The 14,930-nt window shown below is 40.8% G+C and overlaps 1 protein-coding gene across 4 annotated transcripts in view; it reads right to left on the reverse strand.

The window, feature by feature from the left end:
- Positions 1–14,930, reverse strand: part of nbn (nibrin) — a 177,817-nt gene that overhangs the window by 149,786 nt on the left and 13,101 nt on the right. For 2 of the 4 annotated variants that reach the window (XM_060921442.1, XM_060921444.1), the window contains one exon: positions 5,781–5,940. In XM_060921442.1, coding sequence (XP_060777425.1) covers positions 5,781–5,940 — 160 coding nt within the window. Of the gene's footprint in view, positions 1–5,780; positions 5,941–6,717; positions 6,846–14,930 lie in introns of those variants that run through there. The other 2 variants (XM_060921441.1, XM_060921443.1) reach the window with 2 other exon arrangements.

The following is a 14,930-nucleotide window of genomic DNA, read 5'->3' on the forward strand; positions in this document are numbered from 1 at the left end:
CAGTCTTAGATTAAAATCAATTTACAAATAATTAATACTGAGCATTAATTGAAATTTTATTTAAAATTGAGGAAGAAACATGTCTCCTAACCTACTTGAGTCTTATTGAAGCATTTATTAACCTTCAAATATCAGTTATATGAAAATGTATCAAAAATTCGAATTTGGTGAAAATGGATTTTTTAAACCCCTGTAGTTTAAAGGGCTGATGACACGAACATGACTCTATGCAATTTCTTAAATAAACTATACAACATGGCAAACATGTTAGATTTCTGTTATAATTACGTGAAAAGAAGCTGTTGTTACGCAAATATCCAACTTTTAATTGCACAGCGCAAGAAAACTGGGTCCGTGGCTCGCGGCCATGTTGTGACGTCAGCGGGAGAACACGCTGCGGTTCACTGGCTGTTCTACTCTGGTTCTACTCAATGAAAATGGCGCATGAAAATGCCGGTGAACTCTCTAGTACTAGCTCTTCCTCTTCTGGGAGTCTAGAATTGTGTTGATCTCTTCCGAATAGAATCTATGATAGCCTACCCTCTTTACCCTTTGCCTCTCGCTGCTAGGCGGCAGTTACATGAAAGCCGCAAGCTTTCACAAGCAAATACATGACTGATATCAAGCCGACTTTATGATTACATTTATGATTATCATGTAGAATCTATAGCTCTACGTACCTTTATCTTATGTCATTTCACAACACATGTTCTGACAGGAGGACTGTCTTTGGATCCAGCATAGCTACTAGTAGACCCCCTCCGGAATACTGGCGGTGTTGCCAGATTGGGAGGAATCCCGCCCAGTTGGGTGGTTTCAAGTGCATTTTGGTGGGTTTTGAACATATTTTGGGCTGGAAAACTTCAGCAGTATCTGGCAACAGATACTGCTGACGTTTTCCAGCCCAAAATATGTTCAAAACCCACCAAAATGCACTTGAAACCGCCCAACTGGGCGGGAAACCTCCCAATCTGGCAACACTGTGTAGGCACTGCTGATGGTAGTAACACACGTTTGTGCTGAACTGAACACCCAAGAGATTCTTTTAAGCTGGGAAGGGTGTCAAAACAATCCAAATCGAAGTGTTCAGAGCATAGGACGGATGTTGGTGAGGGCTCCCACTTGTCACGAGTGCGCCTGACTTGCTTCACCCACTTCGCATGCAGCTCGGGATTTCTGGGAAACTTGAGTAAACTTACCCCATCCTTGTAGGGTTTGGAGCAAAAGCCGGCAACACAACGCGAAGGCATAATAACTAATATCTCATCTCATCTCATTATCTCTAGCCGCTTTATCCTTCTACAGGGTCGCAGGCAAGCTGGAGCCTATCCCAGCTGACTATGGGCGAAAGGCGGGGTACACCCTGGACAAGTCGCCAGGTCATCACAGGGCTGACACATAGACACAGACAACCATTCACACTCACATTCACACCTACGGTCAATTTAGAGTCACCAGTTAACCTAACCTGCATGTCTTTGGACTGTGGGGGAAACCGGAGCACCCGGAGGAAACCCACGCGGACACGGGGAGAACATGCAAACTCCACACAGAAAGGCCCTCGCCGGCCCCGGGGCTCGAACCCAGGACCTTCTTGCTGTGAGGCGACAGCGCTAACCACTACACCACCGTGCCGCCCTAATAACTAATATATATAAATATATATTAAATAATTTATAATAATAATAATAATAATAATAATAATAATCATAATCATAAACAAGTTATGATAAAAAACGCGGCTATTTGGGCAAATTTGACAGGGCTGCAGCACCCAGGAGACGAAAGAGGAGGAGGAGCTATATGACGTCAGCGAAATAACCTTCCTCCTAACTTACCAGTTTGTTGTTGATGCGACAGGTGTTCAGTTTGTCATTATTAGTTAATACTAATAATACTAATAATAATAATAATAATACTAATAATAATAATTTACCAAATAGCCGCGTTTTTTATCATAACTTGTAAAATAGGCACCTTCGTGAATTAATATATGGATCATCGGGAATTACTTATGTTATAAAACATCGCCAAAGATGTCAAAAACGTGTCATCAGCACTTTAAAAATACTTGAGAGACACAGAACAAAAATGTGGAAATATAAAATATGGGTCTTGGGGATTACTGAAAAAAATTTACAACTTCCTAACTGCTATCCCACATTGGATTTCTTGCTACTGAAAATGGCATGTTTTAGAAATCGGCGAATTTCAAAACCCTATTACAGACAAACTAGGAATAGTGGAGACTTGGTAAAACTGAAATTGGTAGATATTTCTGTGTAGATTTGAATAACATTCTTAGTTTAAGCATTACTGCCATAGGCAAGCATCCAGAATGAGTTAAAAATGCAAAAAATGCAAATTTGTCTTTTTAATTTCCTTGTTAAAATCACCATCTAATATACAATGACCATTGAAATTCTAAGTTGAAGCTTGTAGTACAAGACATTGAGTCTCTCTGTGCAAAATTTTAGGTTTCTATCTTGCATAATAAAGATTATATTACACTTTGAAATATGTATGTTTTGAGCAAAATGCAAAAAAATCGAACAATTCAAATGCCTGTATCTCTGAAACCGTTGGAGATAGGAAGCTCAAATTTTGGGGATTAACTTCTTTTAATAGTATCTCTGAGCCCTCCAAATTTCATTGAAATCTGAGATGGTCGAGCATAAATGTGTCAGATATTTGTTGATTTGGCATGGAATGACCCAGAGAAAAGTTTTTAGCCTACCGCTTTCAAATGAACAGCCTCGAAAACCAATCAGTTCAGCGTATGTATGTACTTGGTACTGTGTTTCCGCTATGTACAATTGGCTGCGGCGGGCCGCCACACCTTGATTTTTGCTGCCGCACCTTCAGGAATACCCCTAGGAGCTATATGTATTCGATTACATTATCCGTTGCTTGCCCAGTCTTTGCGTTTGGGGCGAAGCGCAGTTCCACTGGCCGAGCTAGCAGTTACTTGATTGGTTTCCACGGGTCGCCGTGGGCTCTGATTGGACAACGTTCCGCCTGGAGCAGCGTAGCCAAGCCAACCTGAGGTAAACCAACTGCTACGTTTTCTTCGCCGATTGTCGGGAGAATTAACGATGAATAATCGAATAATAATTAACATCTTTATATTAAAGTAATCATAATTATTGCTATAATTTATCCCATTAGATTCCATGGCGGCCGGTGTCGGCCGTATTGTATCCCATAGCGGCCGGCGTCAGTGTTTTAATAGGCTATATAGGTGAACGGACGACGCCATCATCCCATTTACAGAACAGATAAGCCTAAATACTCTTAAGATCAATATTTCAGACCCTCTGCGATTTTTCATAATAAAAACAACACGTCTTTGTCATCAATTATTTTTAGATATTTTAGTTTTACTATAGATCTTGCGGTTTGCGAGCCGTCCTTGGATACAAACCACAGGTTCTATCTGATAGCCTATACACTAAATATTGAAACCACCCTCTTCAGTGTGTTTTTAGAACCAAAGCCATAACGTTTGTATTTAACTATCTTAGTTTTACTATGTGATGTTCCAGCTCCTTCTTGTCCGTAGTCTAACACCGAGTCGATAGTTGGAATTGAGATGAACCGCCACCGTCATTTTACAAGGCTCCGGTGCGCGCTGTTCAAATGGTAGGCTACATCATTTTTGTTGTGGATGAATTGCATTTATACGCTCCATTATAGTGATGACAGTAAACTTGGACATTTAAAAATGGTCCCACGCCACACTTCGCCGTGCTGCTTCATGTTGATTTTTAAGCGATTGACCTACGCTACGGAAGCCCGTAGGTAACTGAAGCCAGGGTACGGCCAAATGTTTGTCCGTGACAGACAGCGAAATTCATTGCTTGAAGACTTGCACTACGCAACAACCTATAGGCTATTCATTTTTGTTGATGAACATGAACGTCATTCTTCTTAACGAAATGCTTAATGGTCAATTATCGATTAATCTAGGCTATTGGTTATGTGATGTCCATCCCTAATTCGACCATACACTGTTGCAGAAAGTACAACACCGACGCGAGTTTTTAAACACAGCCCTTTTTCCGAACGTCAGTGGGTGTGTGCGATCATATGCGAAATGCCATATCAGATCAGAAATGATCAAAACCACGTTAATTTCAAAATGTCCATGTAAATGTTTTGAAAATATGAACATTTTAGGCAGGTAGCAGTAATCAAGCAGGAGAGCAAAGCATACTGCCAAAACAGGAAAGAGAATGTGAAAAGAGGGAAGAGAGGGAAGAGAGAAAGGACAGCAGCCAAAAGAAGGGCAAACACGGGCTGGGACCCTACATGGGTTGACAAGCCCAGATACAAACCTTGGCTTTACCACACTGACCATGGCAAGTATTCTGTGGCTACTTTAATATCAACCAATTCTGCCACTCATAGTCTTTGTTGTGTTAATTACCTAGTCTTTCAATTCATTTATTCCCTTACAAAGGGTCACCATTTTAGAGTGTGTTTTGTCAAAAAATTTCTCAGAATGCTCCCGTATCCTCGTACTGGGGTGAGACGTCTGAACGCAGGTCTTGCCAACGCACCTTCAAACATTTTCTGGGGGAAACACTGTGGTATGTGACGTTTTCAAAAGAGAGGCGGGAGTAACCAAAAATTTCTGATCAAGAAGGTGGAGGCTGTTATGCTTATTACGTGAAAATGTTTTATTTGATTAAAAGGTGTCTGGGCCACGAACAATGTCCACATCACCATCGGGTTGTTGTTGTTTACATGTGTCATGATAGACAAACTTGGTCAGGGCACTCTGCAGGTCTTAACTGAAACACTTCAAATTAAGGGTTAGCGGGCTGCTAAAGTTTGCAGGCACTTCACAAGCAAAACTAGATGCAATATTAGCCAACATTAGCACAATTTGATATGATTTAATAATGTCTTTGTGACCTTAATGAACACCAGTTGTTGGTATCAAGTCGGATTGTTATTTACATGCCACACAAACTTAGAAAACAGTCATATTCATATGTTGTCGTCATTTTGACACACTGAATACGAACTGTTGTTAACTGATTAATTTTACGAGCTAATCTAACGTTACATTCCTCAAGGACAGTTTGCTAGCTAGCAGCCAGTCACTGCAACCGCACTTGCTAATTGACATGGTAGCCGAACTTGCTTGCTGTTTTCGCGACCACGCCCCCAGAGCGAATATTCATGAGCGAATTTTGCGTGGTGTTTCGCCCAATGGAAACCTACAGTAACCATTTGTGTACCGCGCACGGAGCATGATTTTGTTTTCTTCAATCAGAAATATTGGTGGGCAGCACGGTGGTGTAGTGGTTAGCACTGTCGCCTCACAGCAAGAGGGTCCGGGTTCGAGCCCCATGGCCGGTGAGGGCCTTTCTGTGCGGAGTTTGCATGTTCTCCCTGTGTCCATACCCACGTCCATACCCAATTCTACGCCTATGGTCTGTACAATGGAGCAACGTGTCATTTCCCCATTCAGTGGATACCCTGGCTGGATAACTGTTGCATGCTGGGAGGCCACGCCTCTGACAGAGAGCCGCATGAGACGACAGAAATCAGCACCGTGTTTTATTCAGTCAATGGGTCAAGCGAATACTCTCGCGACTTCCCTATATAGATGTACAGCATGTAAATGCCAAAATCGCGGTAAAAAAATTACCAAGTTCATTTTAATTTACCATACGATAAGTCGGTATATTGAATATCGCGACAGGCCTAAAATCAAGTATATTTTGTGCTGTTGGGGTTAGAACCTTTTAACCTGATGTGTTTCTGACCTTAATGGTGACTTTAACAGCAGGCATGACGAGGTGAGTGCACTCCTGCGACCAGGTATTGACCAGACGCCCCCCAAGAGCCTGGACTTCCTTGGAGAGTGTAGCTTTCCTTTCATTATCAACACATGATGAACACACAACCACAGAATCCAGTTCCAACCTGAGATGAATAAAAGGGAGCTGATACAAATGAGCCATAACAGACAATACAAAATATGGAAAACTCAAAGTGTCAGTCAATAATCAGATTGTAACTCTGTATTGGTACAAATCATACTCAATAATATTTAAGCTAATGCATATATATAAAACATTTGTTTATTTTCTAATCATGTAAAGTACTGTGCAAAAGTCTTAGTCCCTCTTTTTTTTATACAAACTTGGTTATGGATTTTCATTTTATGACTTCTACATTATCAAGTCGGTACAAAAACATTTTAGAGTTCTAAACGTTCATTTTCCAGTACAAAATTAAATGTTACAGAAAAAAAATGTTTGCATATTACATAAGAGACCACTTTTCAGATTAAAAAAGAAAACATAATGAAGGCCACTGGGTTTTGGTGCAAAATTGAGGAGCAAGTGTGACAAAGTGTCCAGAAGAACTGTGGCTGGTTCTGCAAGATGCTCAGTAAAACCTACAGCTCATTTCCTTATAAAACTACACTCATTGTACCAGAAACTACTTTTTTTTTTTTTTAAAGCAAAGAGTTGTCGCACACCAAATATTGACTTTGTTTCATTAATTATGGCTTACTGCTGTTTATAGTTTTTTAATGTTGAAAGATTTCATTATTTTTTAAGCCATTTTTGGTCTACAGCATTTCTTTACATGTGCCCAAGACTTTTGGACAGTACTGTATTTACAGTTCTTTTGCACAATGGTCATCATGTTACTAGCTACTAACAGCAAGGGTACTGGGGAAGAAACACACACCTAAACTTGCTCTGAAAGACGCCAAATGTGACCTCGTCTCCAGCATAGATGATCTTGGTGGAGCCTGTCTCTAGCCGCTGGTCATTGACAAAAGTGCCGTACTTGGACCTGTCCTTCAGCGTGACAGCCTACAACAATTTAAACAGAAGAGAAGCTCTGTCATCTGCTGATCATTAACACAGGTATTATGGCTCAGGATTTTTTTTTTTTGCAGATGGCTTCCATATTTAAAACAAAGTTATGACAGTTTTTTGAATTAATGTCAGATTATATACAGTACCAGTCAAAAGTTTGGACACACCCCCTCTGCTTTTCTGTATTGTGACTATTTTCTACAATGTAGAATAATACTGGAAACATTAAAACTATGAACTAAGATATGGAACATTTATGGAATTATCTGGTAAAAAAAAAAAAAAAAACGTTGAAAAAAAAGTTTCATATTTTAGTTTCTTCAAAGTAACCAGCGTTTATCTTGATGACACTATTGGCATTATCTTAACCAGCTTCATGAGGTAGTCACTTTCTTTGTTTTCGTTTATTGCCAGTTAAGCAGCTGTGGCTATTTCATGGCAAATACAGGTAATAAATTTAACTTGACATATTCAAAACCAACAATCAAATAAAAATACATTAAATAAGTTTGTTCACATCAATACACTTTAAAAAGTTTAAAACCTTTAAAGGTGGGACCTTATTAAAAATATCAAATATAGTATCTTCTTTAAAAAATTTCTGTCTTTTTACTCTAAGGGCAGAGCAAGATAAAATATGCTTAATTGATAAGAGACTACCACAAAGATCACAAAGGGGAAGTTCACCTCCCGTTAATAAAAAAACATGGATGAGTCTAGAATGTCCAATTCTACACCTTGTGTACACAACTTGATCATGTCTGCATGAAAATGACTGGGTTATCACTTGTTTCACTGTATTACATATGTCATGCAGCTTATTTCCAGCGCATTCATCCCATTCGGCTTGCCATATATCACTTATGTAAGAACAAAGCACAGGTTTAATGTCAGAGACAGGGATTTGACATTGAGAAATGTCTTCATTCAGGGCTCCTTTAGCAGCACTGTCTGCCTTTTCATTATCACTCAGGCCCACGTGACCAGGGACCCAGCAAAAAATAATGTCCATGTTAAGTTTAGTTAGGTGGTCCACTTTTTCAAGTATTTTGGTAATCAGGGGGTCATCAGTCTTTAAAAACTCCAATGCCTGAAGGCATGACCTAGAGTCTGTGCAAATTAAAGATTTTTGTTGATTGGACTCTATGTATTCAAGGCCCAAGAGCAAGGCTTGGGCTTCGGCTGTAAAAATAGAGCACAGGTTTGGGATGCGTATTCCACGCTGGTTAGAAGCGACTACCATTGCTGACAACACACAAGTATCCGTTTTTGAGCCATCAGTATAGATTGGGATGTGCAAAGGGAAGCGCTGTCTTACATCAAGGAAACAACTCTGGTACTCGCTTGGATGTGTGCTAGATTTCTTTCTGTGACTTAGGTCCTGCACAATTACAGGTTGTCTCAAGGTCCAATGGGGAGAGGAACAGACATGTGAAGATTGCAAACTGTCCAGATCAATGTTCAAGTCCTCCAGGAAGGGTTGTATGCGTATTCCAAAAGGTCTGATAGACCTAGGTTTAGCTTCATAAAACTGCAAAAACTGGGGGTGAAAGACAGCACAGTAAGCAGGATTATTTTTGTTTGCTTTGAGTTTGATTGCATACTGTAGAGCAAGTTTTAAGCGCCTTAACTGAAGGGGGGGGGGGGGGGGGGGGGGTTCTCTTGCCTCCACATACAGGCTCTGAACTGGTGAGGTTCTGAAGGCTCCCAAGACCAGTCTTAAGCCTTGATGATGCACAGTGTCCAGTGTCTGGATGTATGATTTCCTTGCTGATCCGTAGACAATGCTCCCATAGTCCAAACGGGACCTCACTAGTGCTCTGTAAAGACGCAGCAGCACAGTCCACTCTGCTCCCCACTTTGTCTTTGATAGAACTTTTAAAATATCCAAAGTTTTAAAGCATCTCTTCTTGAGACATTTCATGTGTGGAATGAAGGATAATTTGTTATCAAAGGTAAGTCCAAGAAATTTAACTTCTTTCACCACTTGGATTGGTGCACCATCCATGTAGAGCAGAGGATCATGATGTAATGATCTAAGTTGACAAAAATGAGTAGACAGTTTTAGATTTAGAAAACTTGAAGCCATTTTGAATCGACCAAGTGCTGATCTTGTTTATGCATAATTGGAGCTGTCTCTCAATTGTACTCGTATATTTTCTTCTGTAGCAGATACAGAGGTCATCGACATAAAGGCTGCAAAACAAATGTGGGCTGATTGCTTGTACGATGCTATTGATTTTGCCACTGAATAGAGTGACAGAGAGAATGCTGCCTTGAGGGACTCCTAGCTCTTGAAAATGTGGAGTTGAAAAAGTAGTACCCAGTTGGACCTGGAAACGTCTGTTGGACAAAAAGTTTGAGATAAAAATGGGCAGATGGCCTCTGAATCCCATGCAGTACAGATCCTTTAGAATACCATATTTCCACGTTGTATCATAGGCTTTTTCAAGGTCAAAAAAAAACTGATACCACATGTTTTTTCCTGATGAATCCATCACGTATAAAGGACTCCAGTCGAATAAGGTGGTCCACTGTACTCTTCCCCTTCCTGAAGCCACATTGATATTCAGTCAGATGTCCTGCTGTTTCAAGCATCCAAACTAGTCTATTATTCACCATCCTTTCCATGGTTTTACATAAACAACTAGTTAAGGCTATTGGACGGTAGTTTGTGGGGTCAGTGTGATCTTTGCCTGGTTTGGGAATGGGGATAATAAATGCTTTCTGCCAAGATGGTGGAACATTTCCTGATTCCCAGATCGCATTAAATATTGTCAGGAGATGGGCTAATGCACTGGATGGCACGTTTTTTAAGAACTGATAGTGAATTGCATCAGGGCCCACTGCAGTATCATGGGAGTTTCTTATGGAACAGAGAAGTTCATCCATTGAGAAAGGCTGATTGTACGGTTCTGAATTATCTGACAGGAAATTCAAGTCCTTTCCCTCCTCTTTCCTGCGCAGAGCTTGAAATTCAGGTCGCCAATTTTCCACAGAGGAGTTCTTTTCAAACATTTCAGCAAGTTTATCAACAATGTCCTGCTTTGTTGTCAGAAGACCTTCTTGACATTTCAAGTGGTGAACTTGTGAGGTTCCACCTTTTGCCTTCATCTTTTTAATAAAACTCCACACCTTTTTAGAGGATGCATCGGATGCAAGACTGGAAACATATTGTCTCCAGCTTTGTGCTTTGCACTCATTGATAGTCCTACGTGCTTGAGCTCGGCAGATTTTCAATCTGGTGATATTTTCTGTTGTTGGATGTTTGTTAAAAATTCTCTCTGCTTTCTTCCGGGAGTCAATGGCCTTTTTACAGTTGTCATTAAACCACGGGTTGGACTTACGGTGGGGCTTTCCTGAGGTCTTAGGGACAGTTTCCTCCGCAATTGCTATCAATGTTTCAGTGAAGTGCTTAACAGGATTTTCAATATTTTGGGGTAAGTGACCAAGTTGGGCGTCACAAAGGTGTTGGAAGATATTCCAGTTAGCTTTTTTAAGTTGCCATCTAGGAGGTCTTAACTGTATATCCGCTTCAGTAGATGTCATGATCAAGGGGAAATGATCGCTCCCACAAAGGTCATCCAAGGGTCACCAAGAGAAGTCAAGCAAGATGTCAGGATCACATATTGATAAATCAATTGCTGAGTAAGTACCATGACTTGGATGTAAATAGGTAGAAGATCCATCATTCCACAGACATAAGTCATTTTTAGAAATAAAATCTTCCAGAGTCTTGCCTTTAGTGTTTGAATGATTCCCACCCCATGCAGGGTTATGTGCATTAAAGTCCCCCAAGAGGAGGTATGGGGTAGGCAGTTGGTCAGTTAAGTCATCCAGGTCATGCAAAGTTACAGTGACATCAGGAGGAATATAGACGGAGCACAAAGTAACTACTTTATGAAGTGTTATACGGACTGCCACCACTTGCAGATGAGTAGTAATTACAAGGTGGCTGTGAATTATGTCGTTCCGTACCAGGACAGCTGTCCCACCTGAAGGACGATGAACATTTGGGCCATAGGCATTAAACATTGTATAATTTTTTAAGGACATAATATTATTTGGTGATAGGTGAGTTTCTTGAAGACAGAAGACAAGAGGATTGAAAAGAGCAGCTAATCGCTGCAGTTCAGAGAAGTTTGCTTTAAACCCACGACAGTTCCATTGAATAATATGGCTAGCTATTGTCATGTGGGTAGAACAGGAACAGGGCCCTTGCTCCTACTTTTGGGGGAGGAGCTTCGGCTACGAGGAGTTGAGGGTTCCTTCATTTCCACATCCTTATAGTTTCCATTCCTATGTTCTTGACTTGATTTAGACTGAGAAGTAGTATTTGTCGATTTCTTTTTCTCTTTTGATGGTTGGGAAGGTTCAATCATGACAGACGTTTGACTGGCAGAAGACTGGGAATTCATGTTTTTATTAGAAGTTGAAGATGTTTTGTTTCCACTAATCAATTGCGGCTTATCTTTGTTCAGCCAGGTAAAGTCTGTTTGACAATCAGTTGACTTCATAGGGGGTTTCGCAATAGAAGCAAAAGATTGCTGGAACTTGTACAAGGAAAATCCTTCCACCTGTTTCCTTGCCTGTGGATAGCTTATTTTCTTAGTGACCCTAATCCTTTGAATTTCTTTCTCTTTAATCCATACAGGGCAGTCCTTTGATGAGGCTGGATGGTTCCCTTGGCAGTTGCAGCATTTTTGTGGTCTTGTACAGATTAGTTCATGCCCATCTTCTCCACAGGTACAGCAAACTGATTTATTTTTGCAACTAACAGAGCCATGGCCAAATTTTTGGCAATTGAAGCATCTCAAAGGGTTAGGGATGTATTTATCCACCTGCACACTTAAGTATCCGATTAGGATTCTTTCAGGATGGTCATGTAGATTGAAGGTCAAGATGTAGGTACCAGTTTTTATGATTTTATCATCCCTTTTCAAGGTAATTCTCCTTACATGAGTCACACCTTGCTCTTTCAATTCAGTAACTATGTCAGCTTCTTCCATATCATGGAGGTCTCTAGTGCGGATTACTCCTTTGCAGCTATTCAGATGGCGGTGAGGGAAGGTCCGCATAGGTACTCCTGCTAAACTATTACAGTGTAATAAATTGTCTGCATGAGACTTTCTTGAACATTCAACTAAAATCTGACCAGATCGCAGTTTCTTAACATCTTTAACAGCCCCCGCTATTCCTGAGATTCCTTTCTGAATCGCAAAAGGGGACAACTTACCGAGGGGCATGTCTGGTGTTGCAGATTCCAGAACTATAAATTTGGGCCAGTTATTTATTTTAGGGGGGGGATATCAATGTCATTTCAGAGCCGTCATCCAAGTCTTGATCCATGAATCTTCTCTTATTGGGTTGATTAGTAGCCATATTTGTGGATAAAAATTCATCATCTCTGCTCCTCACCCACCTCGGAGCCCAACTAGGGGATGCACAGAGCTGCGGTTCCCCTCCAGAAATGCATCAAGGATACAGGGATGGTATACTCGAGCAATTTAAACAAAAATGTTCATATCACTCGACTGACCCTCAGCCAAAGTCTTTAAGGAAAAATAAAAGACTTTGACAAGCTGATTGATTGGATCGGGCCCTTCCAACCTCCCGTCTAAGTGAAGTAGGAGCCAAAGCACTGTGTTGGACTTGTGGGAGCCGCAGCCAGCCACATTCCTCAAGTACCAGGCAATCGTCCTCCACTGACACGGGTAGCAACTTACGGCAAACAAGTCGCCCCATTTGTCGCCTCTTACGATCAGCAAGGGGGTGCTAGGGACCTATTCTACCCCGGGTCCCCATGGGGGGCATGAGGTAGTCATCTGGAATGCTTTTCAATTAAAAGGTGTGCCTCATCAAAAGTTAATTAGTACAATTTCTTGCCTTCTTAAAGCATATACACAGAACCACGGCCTCACTTTTGTTTATAAATGCCTTGAGACCTCAAGAATGGCACAGAAATAGGTTTAAGCGTTAACAATAAACCTAATATAGTAATTTTTATGTTTAAAGTGATTCATATAGGTAGCGGTCTGAGTGAATGACCTTGACGTCCGTGACGTCACAGCAGGAAGTCTATCGGTCTCATCGCCATTTCCGCTATACTACAACACAGAGCTGACTGCAACTCCAATCCTGCATTTTGAGCTAATTTATCACCATGCCATGTAGATGTGTTTTTGGTGGGTGCAGCAACATGACAGAAGGTGGATTTATGTTGCATTCATGGCCCAAGAATGTTCAAACTGCAAAGATTTGGACGTGTTTTGTGAGAAGTTCACGGGCACATTGGGCGCCTACGAAGTGGTTTCTCCCCTGCTCTGCACATTTTACTGAAGACTCGTACGAAACCTCTGATCTGTTGAGGAGCGTTGGCTATAAGCCTGTATTGAAAGAGCGTACAGTACCAACAATTAAAGGAAAAGAACACTACAAGAAAAGGAAAGAACTTATTTATTTATTTAAAAAAAGGAAAGCAAGTTCAGTTGCACCAGTTCTCCCAGAGTGTGAGCCGAGGGTTGTTGCTAAAACCCGGGACGGAACAGGACATGACATATTATCGCTTGGGCAGTGACGTCCCGTCCCGGGTTTTAGTAATTGCCTGAGCTGAGCAGTAATGGTGGAGTACTTAGTATGGAGAAAATGGAGAATGAGTGGACCAGCCATCTGATTTTCTCCACTGGATATTGCTGCCATCTCGCCCTTACGTGGAAGAAGCAAATGAACGGAGAACTGAACGAACAACTGAAAGTCAGATTGTTTCAAAACAATTGGCCACAAGATTGGCTTTCAAGAAGCGAGAACACAGACGGGTAAGCTCCGACTCTCATTTGGATACAAAACAACATGTTTACCTGCATTTAGATTAATACATGTAACTTGTATTGTGTATTTAAGTTACCAGTATAAGATTATTTAATTTGCTTCAGAATGTGATTGTCTCAGTTCATCTGATTATTTAATTAGCCTTTTACATTTTATCAGTGAAAATGCATGCATGTACATGTATGTTGCATAAGTTATATTTAACACCTATCCTGTTTTAATGAAAGTCAACCCACAATCAATGAAGTCAAATCAGTCTTAGTTGAGCAAGTTGATAACGGTATTTCTTACTTTCACCATAAATTTTATTTACAGTCAAGCCGGAAAGTCTGCACACCCCTTTCACCTTCTCCACGTTTTATTTCATTATAGACTTATTCTACAATAGATTGAGTTCATTTTTTGTCACAAAATTCTACACAAAATAGCCCATAATGACAAAATGAAAGCAGGTTTTTAGACATTTGTCCTAATTTATTAAAAATCAAAATGCAAAATATCATATGTACACAAGTGTGCACACCCTTTGATATGACACCCAAAAGTGAGCTGAGGCACATTTTGTTTCCACTGATGCTCCTTGAGATGTTTCTACAACTTTATTGGAGTCCACCTGTGGTAAATTCAATAGATTGGACATGATTGGGGATTACCAACACCTGCCTATATAAGGTCCCACAGTTGACAGTGCATGTCAGAGCAAACTCCAAGCCATGGGGTCAAAGGAATTATCTGCAGACCTCAGAAACAGGATTGTGTCAAGGCATAGCTCTGGAGAAGGGTACAGAAAAATTGCTGCAGCTTTACAGGTCCCAAAGAGCACAGTGGCCACCATCATTCGTAAATGGAAGAAGTTTGGAACCACCAAGAATCTTCCTAGACCTGGCCACCTGGCCAAACTGAGCAATCGGGGAAGACAGGGAGGTGAGCAGGAACCCGAGGGTCACTCTGACAGAGCTCCAGCGTATCCTTGTGGAGATGGGAGAACCTTTCAGAAGATCAACCATCCAGGTAGCACTCCACAAATCAGGCTTTTATGGTAGAGTGGCAGCGCTCGAAACTAACGGTGTCCCGATGTCCCGGGGACCATAAAAAATGTCATCGGGACACAAAATTATCATATCTGGGACAATGGAAAAAAAATAGATCTAGAAAAAAAAGTTCTACATTAATATTATTTACAAAGCCGTAAACCATACGTAGACATTCACCTAATTTGTCAATTTTAATTTTAAAACGTTAACAGCGAAA

The sequence above is a fragment of the Neoarius graeffei genome, chromosome 5 (genome assembly GCF_027579695.1).
Source record: "Neoarius graeffei isolate fNeoGra1 chromosome 5, fNeoGra1.pri, whole genome shotgun sequence".
Taxonomy (NCBI): Eukaryota; Metazoa; Chordata; class Actinopteri; order Siluriformes; family Ariidae; genus Neoarius; species Neoarius graeffei.